Raw genomic sequence first — 13,233 nt, 5'->3', positions numbered from 1 at the left:
AAGGGGAGGCAGATAGGGAAGCAGTGTGCTTTGGTTTCAGCTTTGTGTACTTTGGCTTGTTTAGAGGCTTAGTTGCAGTAGGGTATGGGAAAGTGGGGTGTTGAGGTAGAGGCTTCACAGAAAACTTATGTTTTAAGGAGGCATTTGAATAGAATAAGAGGTGGCATCACTGCGGTCATCTTAGTGGTAATTTCAAGCAGAGGGGCAGAAAGAGCAGTCTTTTGAGGGGGCAACAGACCTGTGAAGGGTGCTAAATCTGGAGGAGCAAGGGCTGCACGCAGAGATAGAGCACGTATAGACGCACATACATTCTTGTTGCTATTCCTGGAATTTTCTCGACATTTGAGTCTGTTTTCCCGAGCAAACAAGAAGTTGTGTGTTATTTGTCCCTACTTTGTGCTGCATGGGTGCTTGTGGACTTATGGCATTGAACACAATATCTTGATATTTTAGACAACTATGATCTTTGGAAAACTGGGCTCAAAATGTCCTTCATGCTTTTGATTTGATTTTTACATTTATATCTGAAGGTGGCATATATGGCTCTGCGTGTCCCTGAAGTTCAGCTTCTCCAACCTGTTCTGGATGTGTTTTGGACTGGAACTCCCATCATCCCCAGCCTACACCAGCTGCTGTAGGGCAGTGTTTTTCAACCACTGTTCCGCGGCACACTAGTGTGCCGCGAGATGTTGCCTGGTGTGCCGTGGCAAAAATTGAAAAATTCGAAAGATGATTTTTTTTAAAAAAAAGTCAAATTTTCGCCCACTAGGCGGGCGCTGGACTGTGTCCACCCTATTTTCCATCCATCCTGGGTGGGGATCAGATTGGATGGGATCGGATGAGAGCGGACAGGCGGTCCGCTCTCATCCGATTCCCCATAGAGAGCAGCGGGGCTCTGACATCTCCCTCTCCGCACACAGTGGTGGTGTGCCTCGTGATTTTTTTCATGAAACAAGTGTGCCTTTGCCCAAAAAAGGTTGAAAAACACTGCTGTAGGGGCACTAAGTTGCCCTGCTTGGTTATTTTCCCTGTGGCATCTTGTTGTAGGGGAAAATATATAAAGCTGAGCTGCTGATTGGTCTTTCCCCATGCAACAGTTGCCACAAACTTTGGACACATCTGCTGACTAACACCTTCCAGTGTCTCTCCTCTTTCAGCACTGCAATATTGCCAAACTTTTCCAATTAATGTTGCAGTCTTTCCAGATGCCATCATAAGAAGGAAGAAATAACTTGATTTCATTTTTGGGGTTTTTTAAAAACAAGCTTTTCTATATTTATTGATATTGTAGTTGCCCTCTTCTCACACACTTAAAAAAAAAATTCCTCCTTGAAACAAAAAATGACATTGGGTGTTTGGGATGCTGATCTGCAAAAATAGCTATGCAATTATTGTGAGGATAGTATTATCCAAATTATTGTTCTGCCTGGTAGTTTTTGATTCTATCACTGCCGGACATTTGTTGCCCATTTAAACACAGAGATAGCAATAAGCTGGATACAAGCACAGACTGCCGTTTAAGGCTAGAAGAGGCAGGAAGAGCCCAAGCTGTGAGTAGAGGTGACCCAGTCCTACCTTACAAAGCAACAGTGTGCTCACATTTGTTTTATGTATTTTTATACTTTTATCCTACCTTTCCTCCAAGGAGCCTGAGGTGGCATGCACACTTTTAGTTTCACAACAACCCTGTGAGGTTAGGTTAGGCAAAGAGAGAATGACTGGCCCAAGGTTACCCAGTGAGCTTCAGGATTCAGTGGGGATTTGAACTCTGCTCTCCCAGGTTCTAGTCTGACACTCTAACCACTACACCACACTGGTGGAGGCATCTTGGAATAATCCGGTAATATTAAAGAGCTGATAGACCTTTTTGTTAGGAAGCTGCGGATGGAGGTAAGCTTTGCCTTCCTTCTCTTGGGCTATCAGCCACTCCTTCACTTCCCTTTACCTGCCAGTCAGCTTGGTAAGCTATGTTTGCTTCCTTTTTTCCAGAGCAGTTAAGGGAACCAAGTCTCCCTACTGACTCTCTCTGTTTTAGGACTTTGGCAAGCCTTTCAGAGATCTCTTCCCCAAACACCTTACAGGTGTCTACTGTAGGCAGTATTAGCAGCCTTGTGGAACTATGGTCCCTCTGGTTATAGGGCTGGTGGTTCTGCTATGTGTGTTGCCACCATAATGTGATACTGTACTGTGGAATCTGTATGTGTAGCCTTTTCTGACAAGTGCCCCACACTGGGCAGGTGCAGTTTATTATTTGGTTATCTGCTCAGGGCAATGGCTACTTGTCACAGGCAAGTAGGCAAATTGCAAGTATAATTGGCTGTGGTTGAGATTCCTGCATTGCGGGGGTTGGACTAGATGACTCTCGGGATCCCCTCCAACTCTACAGTTCTATGATTCTGTAATGCGGGAGAAGTGTGTAACCTCTGTTCAAACAACTATTTTCTCTACACTCCTTGCCCCTCCACCCGCTTCCTGCCCATTTGGGCTATAACATTCTTATGTAAAAGAGGACCTGCTGTTAAAAGTTAACTGACCCTTGCCTTTGCCATAAAGGTGCCAGTTCTTGCAGCAGCTTGCTGCCTTGTTGAGGTGAATGGTGCTCTGACTCCACAGTGTTGATTTTTGACAGTGAAGAACACTTTCCTTATTCCTTCTCTTTTTAAGCAACTTTGCATCCATAGTAGGTACTTTAGCAGGTGCTCAAAACAGGCTGGGTCAGGGCAGAGGGCAGAGGCAGGTGTCATGAGTCCTGTGGCATCAGCTGGGACAGGGTGGCAATGGCAGGATCTGTCAGAGGATGAGAACTCTGCGGTCGAGGCTCCTGAGTACAGAGTGCCCAAGATAGCGAAAGAGGCAACTGGTAATTTGGCAGAGGCAGCTGAGTTGGAGACATAGGGAGAGTTTGAGGGTTGGGCTCAGGTCCTGTTGCCAAGGATGCACCAGCAGACCCAGCAGCTGCCGCCGCCACCACCAGGAGCAGTCGCTTGTGACTGTGTGGACCTTCTCTTTAAAAGCAGAGCAGGAGAGGTGTGTCAAGTGTTGGGACAACATCTTTCCTTATGCTTAGCCAGGTATCCTAGGACTCTGTTTATAAACCATTAATAGCAGTGTTAGAAACTGAGATAGAAGCCAAATGGCTCCTAGGCCCTGAGTTGTGGGCACCAAAACAGAATGTCTAGTCACCATTTGGGAGAGGTGGCAACACTTTTTATTTATTATTTTGATGAGCATGAACTAATACACAATTCACATAAGTTACACATTGTTAACATCACATTTTAAACAGAAATTGTTAACACATGTTTAATTTGGTGTTTACATTACAATTTTTGATACCATACTTCAGTTTTCAAAACACACTACTCTTTATTGTTAAACTCCATAACATATTGCCTATCCTTAACATATACTTTGAGGCTTCAAAGCCCATAGATTTCCAGAATCCTTGAGTGTCAGCCAGGTGCAAAAAATGGCACCCAGACTTTTTGAGGTGTTCGCAAATGGAGAATCTTTAGGTACAAAATGTGCCTGGCGCCCTGCTAATTTCAAAGTCTGGTTAGTAGATCTGATGATGAGGCCATGTGTTGATTATATCAGTAAAGTTTTTGGGATTTCCCTAAGAGTCTTTCATCCAAGGGTGGGAACCAGGACATCCACAACTCTCACTGTGTTCCCTGTGTTAGATGTTAAAACACCTGGGTGGTAGTTTTTGAGGTAGAGCTGAAGGAAGAGGAAGGAACGCCTTCATTTGACTTTGTTCTTTTAATAGCTCATCATAATAACATGCCGTTTATAAACTTGAATTTCTGCACTAAAGATCCTATGTGGCTGCACAGTTTCGATAAGCTGCCACTGGATCTACAAAATACTTTGTGTATTTGTTTTTGTAGCAAGACCTGAATGATTAGGCCTAATTTAATTAAAAATTCTTTTGCAAAGGATCGACATTCTGTTATTTGCTGTTCTTAACATTTTACTGATTACTGCGAAACAGCATCCTTTGTGGATCTGAGGTTATCCTAGGCGTTGCTGATGTGGTACCCTCCAAGTATTGCTGGATTACAACTCCCATCAGCTTCACCCAACATGGCCGGTAGTCGGAGATTATCTTCTCATGTATGTGTAAATGGCTAAGGAATAGGAAGCAGAGAGGGAAGGATGCAGTAGGTAGAAGGATCAATATTGTGACCCATGCTTTTTAAGTTGTTTGTAAATGTACTTGAGTTAGGGGGCAAGCAGTGAGGTAGCCAAGTTTGCGTCTGATACCAAACTGGCAGAAGTTTTCATAATGCATTCCTGGTGTAAGGCAAACTAAATATGCTTTGGTACATAAAGGGTATATTTGGGTAAATGAACCCTTGCTGGAGGTGTATGTGACCAGATCTACCACTAGCTTCCTCTACAAAGCTTCTAGTTCCCTCTGGGTAAAAGTTCTGACTACTATTAATGGTTTTCTGATGTGCCTGAAGCTGCTGGGCAGCCCACTCAACAGCCTTTTTCCATAAAGGAAAAAGCTGGAAGCAGAGCAGTCAATGAGTGGCATTGTGTCTTCATGTTTGTTTAGCAGGGTACAAATAGGTATAGCTTTGAGACCATCTGGCATTCTGCTTTCCCTGAGCAGTGCATTGGTAATACCAGCTAATAAGGAACACAGCATTGCCCTGTTGGCTTTCATCTGTTAGGATGGGCATGGATCCAAATTGTGTTTTGTAGCTCATGGGTCCACTCCAATGTATGCCCTCTGCATCTGTAAATGAGACTAATTGAAACTGATCCAAATAAAACAAGCAAGACTGAGTTTGACATCTCAAATGCAGTTTAGGTTTGAAGTCCCAGGCTGAACCAAATGCAAGTGACTTGTTCTTGCCAAATAGATGGGGAAACCCATCCCAACTGTCGTAGATGGCTTAATCTCTGTAAGGTGAAATCCTGGATTCACAGGCCCTCTCATAATTCTGAGCTGGTTAGCAGGATGGCATTGCACTGGTAAGAGACAAGGAAGATTTCAGTATAGCCTTCAAAATGCCATTTTGCAAATAAAACCAAATAACAGATTTGGCTGAAATATCCCCTTTTGTTTCTGGGTTTCAAGGCGAGGAGATATGCAGTAATAAAAAAATGGAAAATGATTCCTGCATGCCACTGGCCACGTTTACACATAATGATAAGCCAAGGTTCTTGGTTTATCTTTAACAAACGATACTTTGCACAAGCAGAGTGCCTGTGTACTGTGTACAGAGTTGTGTACTTTTTGCTCCTTTCTTTGAATGAGCAGGTAAACAAACCAGGAAGGGCATAACATCACATTATAACTGAATCTGGAATTGTGGTTTGTTTTTCCCTAGCAATACACAGTTTATAAACCAATGACAAACCTTGCTTTAAGGCTAGCTAGTGATTTTGGCTTGTTAGAGAGAGACAAACAATCATAGGTTCAGATAATGGTATCCCTTTTGTGGTTTTTACCATCTCTTGTGAAGGGATCATCAAAGTGGGAGTTATCAGGTTGTGTGTACTGTGTGGTTTGTTAAGCCAAGGCTGTTGACTATTGGTACCCACAAACATTGCCAATGTGTTGTAGTCCAATTTGTTGTCTGATAGCTTGGTCAGGCCATTGGAAAGTTAACCATAAGGAGAGTTCTAGACTCCAATTGGCTTCATACCTCTTGAGGGGCAGGTCAGCCTTGCCTACAATTCTGACCAAGATTTTTGGGAGAGGGTCTCGGTTTTCAGCAGGTAATTAATTGTATGATAGCTCTAGAATTTACAGATCCCTTGCTTTTCTTCTGTACCTGCAATTCTAGACAGACACTTTCTGAATATGCACCTTGCAGCATCTGGATAACTGTATGTCCTGATACCTGATACCGAGACCTGGCTGTATGACTGGTAGGGTTTGGCCAGAATCCAACACAGTGGTACCTCAGGTTACATACGCTTCAGGTTAGACTCCGCTAACCCAGAAATATTACCTTGGGTTAAGAACTTTGCTTCAGGATGAGAACAGAAATCGTGCTCTGGCGGCGCGGCGGCAGCAGGAGGCCCCGTTAGCTAAAGTGGTGCTTCAGGTTAAGAACAGTTTTAGGTTAAGAACGGACCTCCAGAATGAATTAAGTACTTAACTCGAGGTACCACTGTAATGGATAACTGGCCATTCATTTGCTGCTCCCCCTGTGCATTAACAAAAGCTATAAATTGTTGGTATAATATTGCTTGGTAACTTTCATTTCATTTGTTTGTTTATTAAATTATGTACCACCTTTCATCCGAGGAATGTGGGGTGGTTTACAATATAAATATACTTAACAATCCACTGCAGCTCTCTCCCAGCAGGAGACTAGTTGCCTCTTTATCATTTGGACTCTTCCGTTTGATCAAGATTGTCTTAGTTGTTGTTTTTAGAAAAGTATTACTTTGTTGAGTTTTCATAATGGTTGGCGCCAAGAACAGTAAGCAGACGTCCCCTCTCTCTATTTGCAGATAACAAAATAATTGCAATTACCCTCCCAGTCTCTGGTTGTGCACTTCTTGGGGTGGGAGGGGGTTCACTTAAAGTTTGTTTAGAGAGAAAGAGGGATCTGATAAAACAATACTGTTTTCTGTTTGAGCCTATCCCGTTTAAATAAGGCCTAGAGTAGCATAGAGCAACATGGTGCCTTCCTGATGTTGTTGAACTAACTCTCATCAGCCCCAGCTAGTGTGGCCAAGAGTCAGGAATGTTGAGAGTCCAACAACATCTGGAGAGAACACCATGTTGGATACCCCTGGTCTGCAGTGGGAAGAATGGAGGGACAAAGATTCAAATATGATAGTTTGAGGAAGCATAGAGTGAACAGCGTGTTTTGAGTTTAAGAAAAAGGACATTTTAGCTTTAATCTTGAAACAAATGTAATGTGTTGGCCAGAAGTCACAAGCACTCTCCTGCTCCCACCCTAACAGAGCCATAACTGGGACAGATAAGATAGGGCAGGAATAGCCCAGGAACACTCAGGACTGAGGTTGTTGCTGTTATTTATTAGACTTGCCAGTTGGTTGTTACCCAGACGTCTCCAAGTGACTTACAACACATTTAAAACATACAGTACACCATAAAAACAGAACAAAGCAACTCCCATGATAGCTGCAGGAGACTTTGGCATTCAAGTTGAACTTAAATGACTATTTCAAACAGTACTAATACCTTCCATGCTGTGTACCATGTGTAAGACAGGTAGTGGAAACAATGCTTTGTGGATGGTTGAACTCAGTTGCCTGCTTTTCAGTTAGGATTTGTGGGGTAGCACACTTTGAGCTTTGCCACGCTGGAACTATTTCACATGTCATTCTTGTTTCCTATCAGAGCAGAGAGGAGCAGTGGTTCCTCCATGGGACCCAGAGGAGCTTCACATATTACCTGAGCAGTAGACATCACACTAAAGGGGGGCAGAGGCCAAGAGGGGCCTGCACTTTCTATGACAAGTAGCTTGCATTCCCCCTCTGCCAATTCCTGGCACCTTGAGCATATTTGAAAGAAAGGCACTTTTTGCATGCAAAATGTACCAGAGTCATAAACTACACATTTTAAAAAGAAGGCTGCAATCCTTTTTCTTACGGCGCTGCCACTGCTGATTTGTGCAGAATGGAACTGTATTGCAGCGACTCGTAGCTATAGTGAGAATGTCGCTTCAGATGAAGTCTAGACTGCAGCATGAGCATGTGGCCAATTTGAATGAAGTTTGGGTCAAAGAGGAGAACTTTCTTCAATCTACCCTTTCGTGCTTTGATACCCCTGGTTCAAATTCACTTGTAACCGTTGCTTGAATAGCTTGCTTTGGACTTAATGCACCTCTTGTGACCCAGCCCGCTCCATTTTTGGATGCAGAGAAGTAGGAGATAAGCTCAGCTTGTTGCAAAACATAACATGTTTTTTTCTTGGCTTGATTTCCCTTCCATCTTTTTTAGGGTACTCTGATGTGCTGGGACTTTCTGCAGGTGAACCTGCAGATTAGCATCTGTTTCAGTTTGATATAGAAGTTGAGGTGCAGGGGGAGTGGGTGATTGACAAGGAGCAGACTTGAATAGTTTTATACGCAACACTGTTTTGCAAACTGGCTGCATTTGACTTTACAGCTGTTTTAATACATAGCAAGACTTTCCGCCTGCCCGCCTCTGTACTGGAGGCAGCTTTTCTTTGTTCATTCTGCCTCCCTGTACTTGTATCTGGCCTGCAAGGAGTTAACTCCAGCTCAGTGAGTGCTGGGCTCCCGGCTACTGTTACGCTACAGTGGAGGACCAGCCCAGACACTGGCTGCTGGTGTTGCTGGGGGGAACGGAATCAGTGACGGCAGTAGTCGCAGCATCAGCCGGCTGCTTGTGCACATCACCAGCCAGCGGCTGAGGGGAAATAAAACTGAAAGCCCTTGGATGCAACAGTGTTGCTTGAAAGAAGCACCAGCACCCATGGACCAGGTTGGCATCCTGGAAGCAGACAAGCTGAACTGGGTTCATACCCTTTTGACCTTCTCCCACTTTGAGTCGGATGTAGTGATGAAGTAGCAGGGAGCAATGCAGAGTTGGGCTTGGAGCCTAAAACAGTGAGTTGGGGTTGGGAAGAGGTTGGCTGTGGGGGGGGGGCATAAAGGGTATTCCTGGAGCTTTTCAGATTTTCAGATTGTGCTTTTCAGGCACAATCTTCAGGGAAGCTGATTCTTTGTTTCTACAGCAACAGTGCAGGCTGGAGCAAGTGTTGAAACTGCTGCCTTACTTCGGCTTTCGGGCTCAGTTTCATCCTGTTCCTGGGTCAAAGCTAGAGATTACATACAAAAATGAATAAAAATTGCGGGTGGGGGATCTGTAGTACAGAACTTCTGCCTTTTCAGGAAACACTTTTAAGGAATGCGAACCTTCAAGAATATCACCACTGAAAGCTTTACAGCACTTGGAAACATAGCGTTGTTGGTCCTAGACAACTGTCCCCAGCAGTAAGTCTGTCTTCTATGCTCCTGCTGCATAAATAGTGTTTATGTGTTGCAACTTAGGTAGCTGCCCTATACCTGATTGGACCATTGGTTCATCTAACTCAGCATTGTTCTGTACACTAACAGGCAGTGGCTTTCCAGGGTTTCAGGCAGGTATTTCTCCCAGCCTTATCTGGTGATGCTGGAGGTTTAATGTGGGATCTTTTGCATGCACATCTCTGCCACTGAGCTTTGGCCTTTGCCCTTTGTGTGCCACATTTCCATACTATCATTCTTATCACCCTGATAATATCCCATTCATAGAAAGCACCTCCAGCTAAGCACTATGTCACCTGCCCAGCAGCAAACCAGTGTCCCCAAAATTTTAACTACTTTACTTCTTCAATTTTTCTTTCTGTACACTTAAAGAGCCTGGGACAAAAAGGAATTGATTGATTTTTGCCACTGGTGTGCTTATTTGTCCTAGCTAATGTTAACATATTGGGATAAAAGAATGTTCCGTGGGGTTTTTCAAACAAAAACTGATTTGGGGAAACAGGCCTACCCAGATATTTCACCCTTGGTTAGGGGCATTTTACTACTCCAAGATAAATTGGAATGTAGGTTGTGGTATGAAAACCATTTATGTTAATTTTTTTAATGGGTGAAGGTAAATCTCTGTGTGACTCAGTATACTGGTGTTTTACCTCTTCACGTTTTATATAGCAGAAGTCAACCCCCTTTCCTTCCCTTTGCAAATAATGCAGTTCCATACCTGTGACAATATACAGCGTGGTCCCAAAGTTGATTTTGTCTTTGTTGCAAGTCTGAAATCCAGACTTCTCTTTCCATCTTCAGAAAAAAGCACCAAACCTTCAGAATGTACAGTATTAGCTGACCTGTCCAATTAAAAGGACTCTGGTTGATGATCTTTGTTTCCAGTAAAATTTTTACCCCATTACATGTGGCTGATGAAGAATTTACAATAGTGTAATAAAACTTTAAAATGGCAAAAGGCAGATTATTGTACATTATAGACCAATGTGGATGAGTTTGGACTCCAATATTCATAATAAGATGTTTGATAAAGGCAATATTCTGATGTTTGAATAGCTCTCAAATGTAGAATTGATAAGCTGGAATATTCCTCAACATACCTTGTAGTCCACCTCTTCCCTTTTCCTGATAATATGTACACACTGTTTCCTCAGTCACAGACCACTGAACCAACCCCAAGATACACATTCAGTTAGGCAAAAGTTAGGCTTCAGGGTGCAAGTGTTACCTACAGTTACTGTATACTCTCTCTATATTGGAAAAAACCCAAACTTTATATAACATGCTCCTAAACTTTTTTTCTCTCGCACACAATTTTTATTTCAGTGGAAATCACTGAATTAGTACCTCCACCCTTGAAAAACAATCTTAATCTTCTTTGGAAGCAAGCACCTTCCTTTGGGCTGCATTCTCACACTACCACTGCTACAGTGTTGCATTGCTGATGTTTAAATACTTTTGCCCATAAAAAGGTTAATTAGGGTAGTTCCGATGCATCTGTATATTCAGGAATAACAGCATTGGCTAAAACTATTTTTGTGTTGTTTTTCAGGGAGACTTAGAAAACAAACCAGTCAATGGCTGCAGACCAGAGCTCATGGACTGTGTTGCCCACGGCCATGGCGAAAAACCCAAGGTGAAACCAAGCCATTTGCTGCCTTGGGAAAATGTACAGGCAGATGAAAAGGGAAGTATGACTGGCTTAGAAACGGAGAAGTGGGCACAGAATGAGAAGCCATCGCTTAGCGTCCATGTGAACGGTGACCTCTGTAGAGCTAGAGCAAGGAATGAGAACTCGAAACATTTTGAAAAGGATCCAAAAGCTGTCCATTCTTCCAACGTGTTAGATGACCCCAAAAAGTTGCTTGCACAAACTGTTAGAAATGGCATTAAAAGCATTCCTTATTCACCAGCAGAATGTGACTTGTTGCTGAAAAAAACAGGTGCTGATCCAGCAAACAGCTGCCCAGAAAGCAACTTGGATGCCTCTTTGGGTTGCGCTGCTCAGCTGAACAATATCAGCACTTTGACAACTGGAACATGTGGTGCTCTTCCAGAAAAGAAGGATTGCGTTCTAGCACAGCAGACAGAAAACTCTAATGCCATTCAGGAATCTGAGAACTCACTTTTACAAACTATTTCACTTTTAGATCTTCAGGACAAGCCATCTTGCACTCCCGTGCATGACAAAGATGGCTGCCTTGATGATGGTGCTTCAAATGGTGCTCCAAGCAAAGATTTGCAACCTGAAGATTTGTCACTTCAGTCAACTTTTTTATCTCTGATTAAAAACCGAAATTTAAGTGTAGAACAGGTTGTGGCTATTGAGGCATTGACACGCTTGTCGGAAGTCCCTTCAGGAGCTCCCTTACCAGCTAAACCAGAAAGAGTTCAGTGCACAGAAGAGCAAAGTTCACATTCACTTAACAATTACAAAAAGGATAATTCATGTTTCTTGACATCATCTGCATTGAAAGTAATCAAAGGAAGTTGTCCACAGAAGGACCAGCAGCTCTTTCCTCATGCTCCTTCGCAGAGAAGAACTCTTCCTAAAAGTCCCTTGACGTCATCTGCATTGCTAGCAATCAAAGGGGCTTGTCCACAGAAAGACCAGCAGCTCTTTTCTCATGGTGCTTCACAGAGAAGAATCTTTCCTAAGAGTTTGCTTTACAATGGTCAAGGTGCTATTTCTGAATTCCCCAGTAAAACCACTGGTCCGTCTAGCTTATTACGTAGGCTACATTTCTCCCCACGAGATACCAAGTCTTTATCTGCGTTAGTGTCTGGTGGAACTTCAGGTCATACTACCAAGAAACACCCTCTTTATCATAAAGCTGCCATTGGGCCATGCTCCAAAATCTCAAGTGTTGTCAAACAGCGGAGGAGCAGAGTAGACATGCTTGGAAAGTGGGAGGGGAAGGCTGTCCATGGCTCAAATTCAAAAAGTAATTCTGTATTTAGGGGAAATATTCATAGCCAGGATGAGGAAGAGGTAGCCACCCAATTAACTCAACTTGCAGCAATAATTGAATCAAGCAAAGCAAGCCCAGACCAGAAGACATCCCTTCTCAGTCGAATACCACCCGATATGCAACCAAAACATATACAGGACCAGTGCCTATTGCAGAAGAAACAATCTGTATTTGTAAGGAACAATTATAGTCCATTGTTAGTCAAGCAAAGGCAGCCAACACGGAAAAATGAAAAACCAGTACCAAGGGCAAAAAGATTAAAAAAGAAGCCTCAAGTAATGCTTGACCAACAAAATCAGCTACAGCAAGATTGCCATCTTAGTGAATTACAGGACATACCGAAAAAGCCTTCTAAAGTACGCAAGGTTGGTCGTAACACGTCACAGGATTCGAAACTAACTGCTTTGGGGAAAAGATCTTCTAAAGCCAAAGTACAGAAGGCATGGAATCGGAATACTTTGTCATCACAACAAAAAGCAGCTGCATTATTTCTTCCCAAAACTCAAATAATATACCACAGGCCTTTGCCTGCTTCAACACAAGACAAAGTGAAAGACAAGTTGTTTGGCTTTGAAATGGTGCCTGAGCACATAAAAACTATGGGCTCCAATGAGGCACGGGGCACCAATCCTCCAGGTGCTGCCCCAGATGCTCTGCACCAGAGTGGCCTGCTCTCCAATAGTCTTCTGACTGTCCCTCACTTCGAAGCAAAATCCTGTTTGAACCAAGGAAGTGAAAATGTACAGATGTTTACAGAAAAAGACAAGAATTCTCAGGTACAGCAAACAATGAACATGGCTCAGATGCATCCTTTGCCTCAGATCTTTGGTCAAAGAGCAGATGAAATGTGCAAGGAAAACCAAGCAAAACTTGAATGCGGTGCTGTGGAACAACAAATGGGCCAGAAATTGCAAACCATGTTCATTAACTGTAGCTTAGCCTCCCCAGGGGAAACCTTGCAGGCTCTCAGGAAAGCAGAGTGTGCAAGTGAAGTTACAGTTCCAACATCAAGAAGCTTGGAGACTGAGAACACACAGAGAACAGGGATCTTAGGGTGTTCTCCAACAAAGAATACACTCAGTAGTTTTCTTGAATCGCCTATGAAGTTCTTGGACACCCCTACAAAGAACCTAATCGATACACCTACAAAGAAAGGACAGACTGATTTTCCAAGCTGTGATTGTGTTGGTAAGTGTAATTTGGTTCATTTTGCATGGAGTTCTGAAAGTTTTCTCACTGAGGATTCCTTTAGAATTTTTATCTTGCAA

General features: G+C 43.1%; 1 protein-coding gene across 2 annotated transcripts in view; it reads left to right on the top strand.

Annotated features, from left to right (window-relative positions):
• TET1 (tet methylcytosine dioxygenase 1) overlaps positions 1–13,233 on the top strand; it is an 87,405-nt gene that overhangs the window by 39,539 nt on the left and 34,633 nt on the right. For both annotated transcript variants that reach the window (XM_082223778.1, XM_082223777.1), the window contains one exon: positions 10,546–13,153. In XM_082223778.1, the coding sequence (XP_082079904.1) occupies positions 10,546–13,153 (2,608 nt within the window). The remainder of the gene's footprint in view (positions 1–10,545; positions 13,154–13,233) is intronic.

The sequence above is a fragment of the Podarcis vaucheri genome, assembly GCF_965113315.1.
Source record: "Podarcis vaucheri genome assembly, chromosome: 5".
In the NCBI taxonomy this organism is placed as follows: Eukaryota; Metazoa; Chordata; class Lepidosauria; order Squamata; family Lacertidae; genus Podarcis; species Podarcis vaucheri.
Note: the sequence above shows the minus strand (reverse complement) of the source record. Positions and strands in the feature narration are given on the sequence as shown.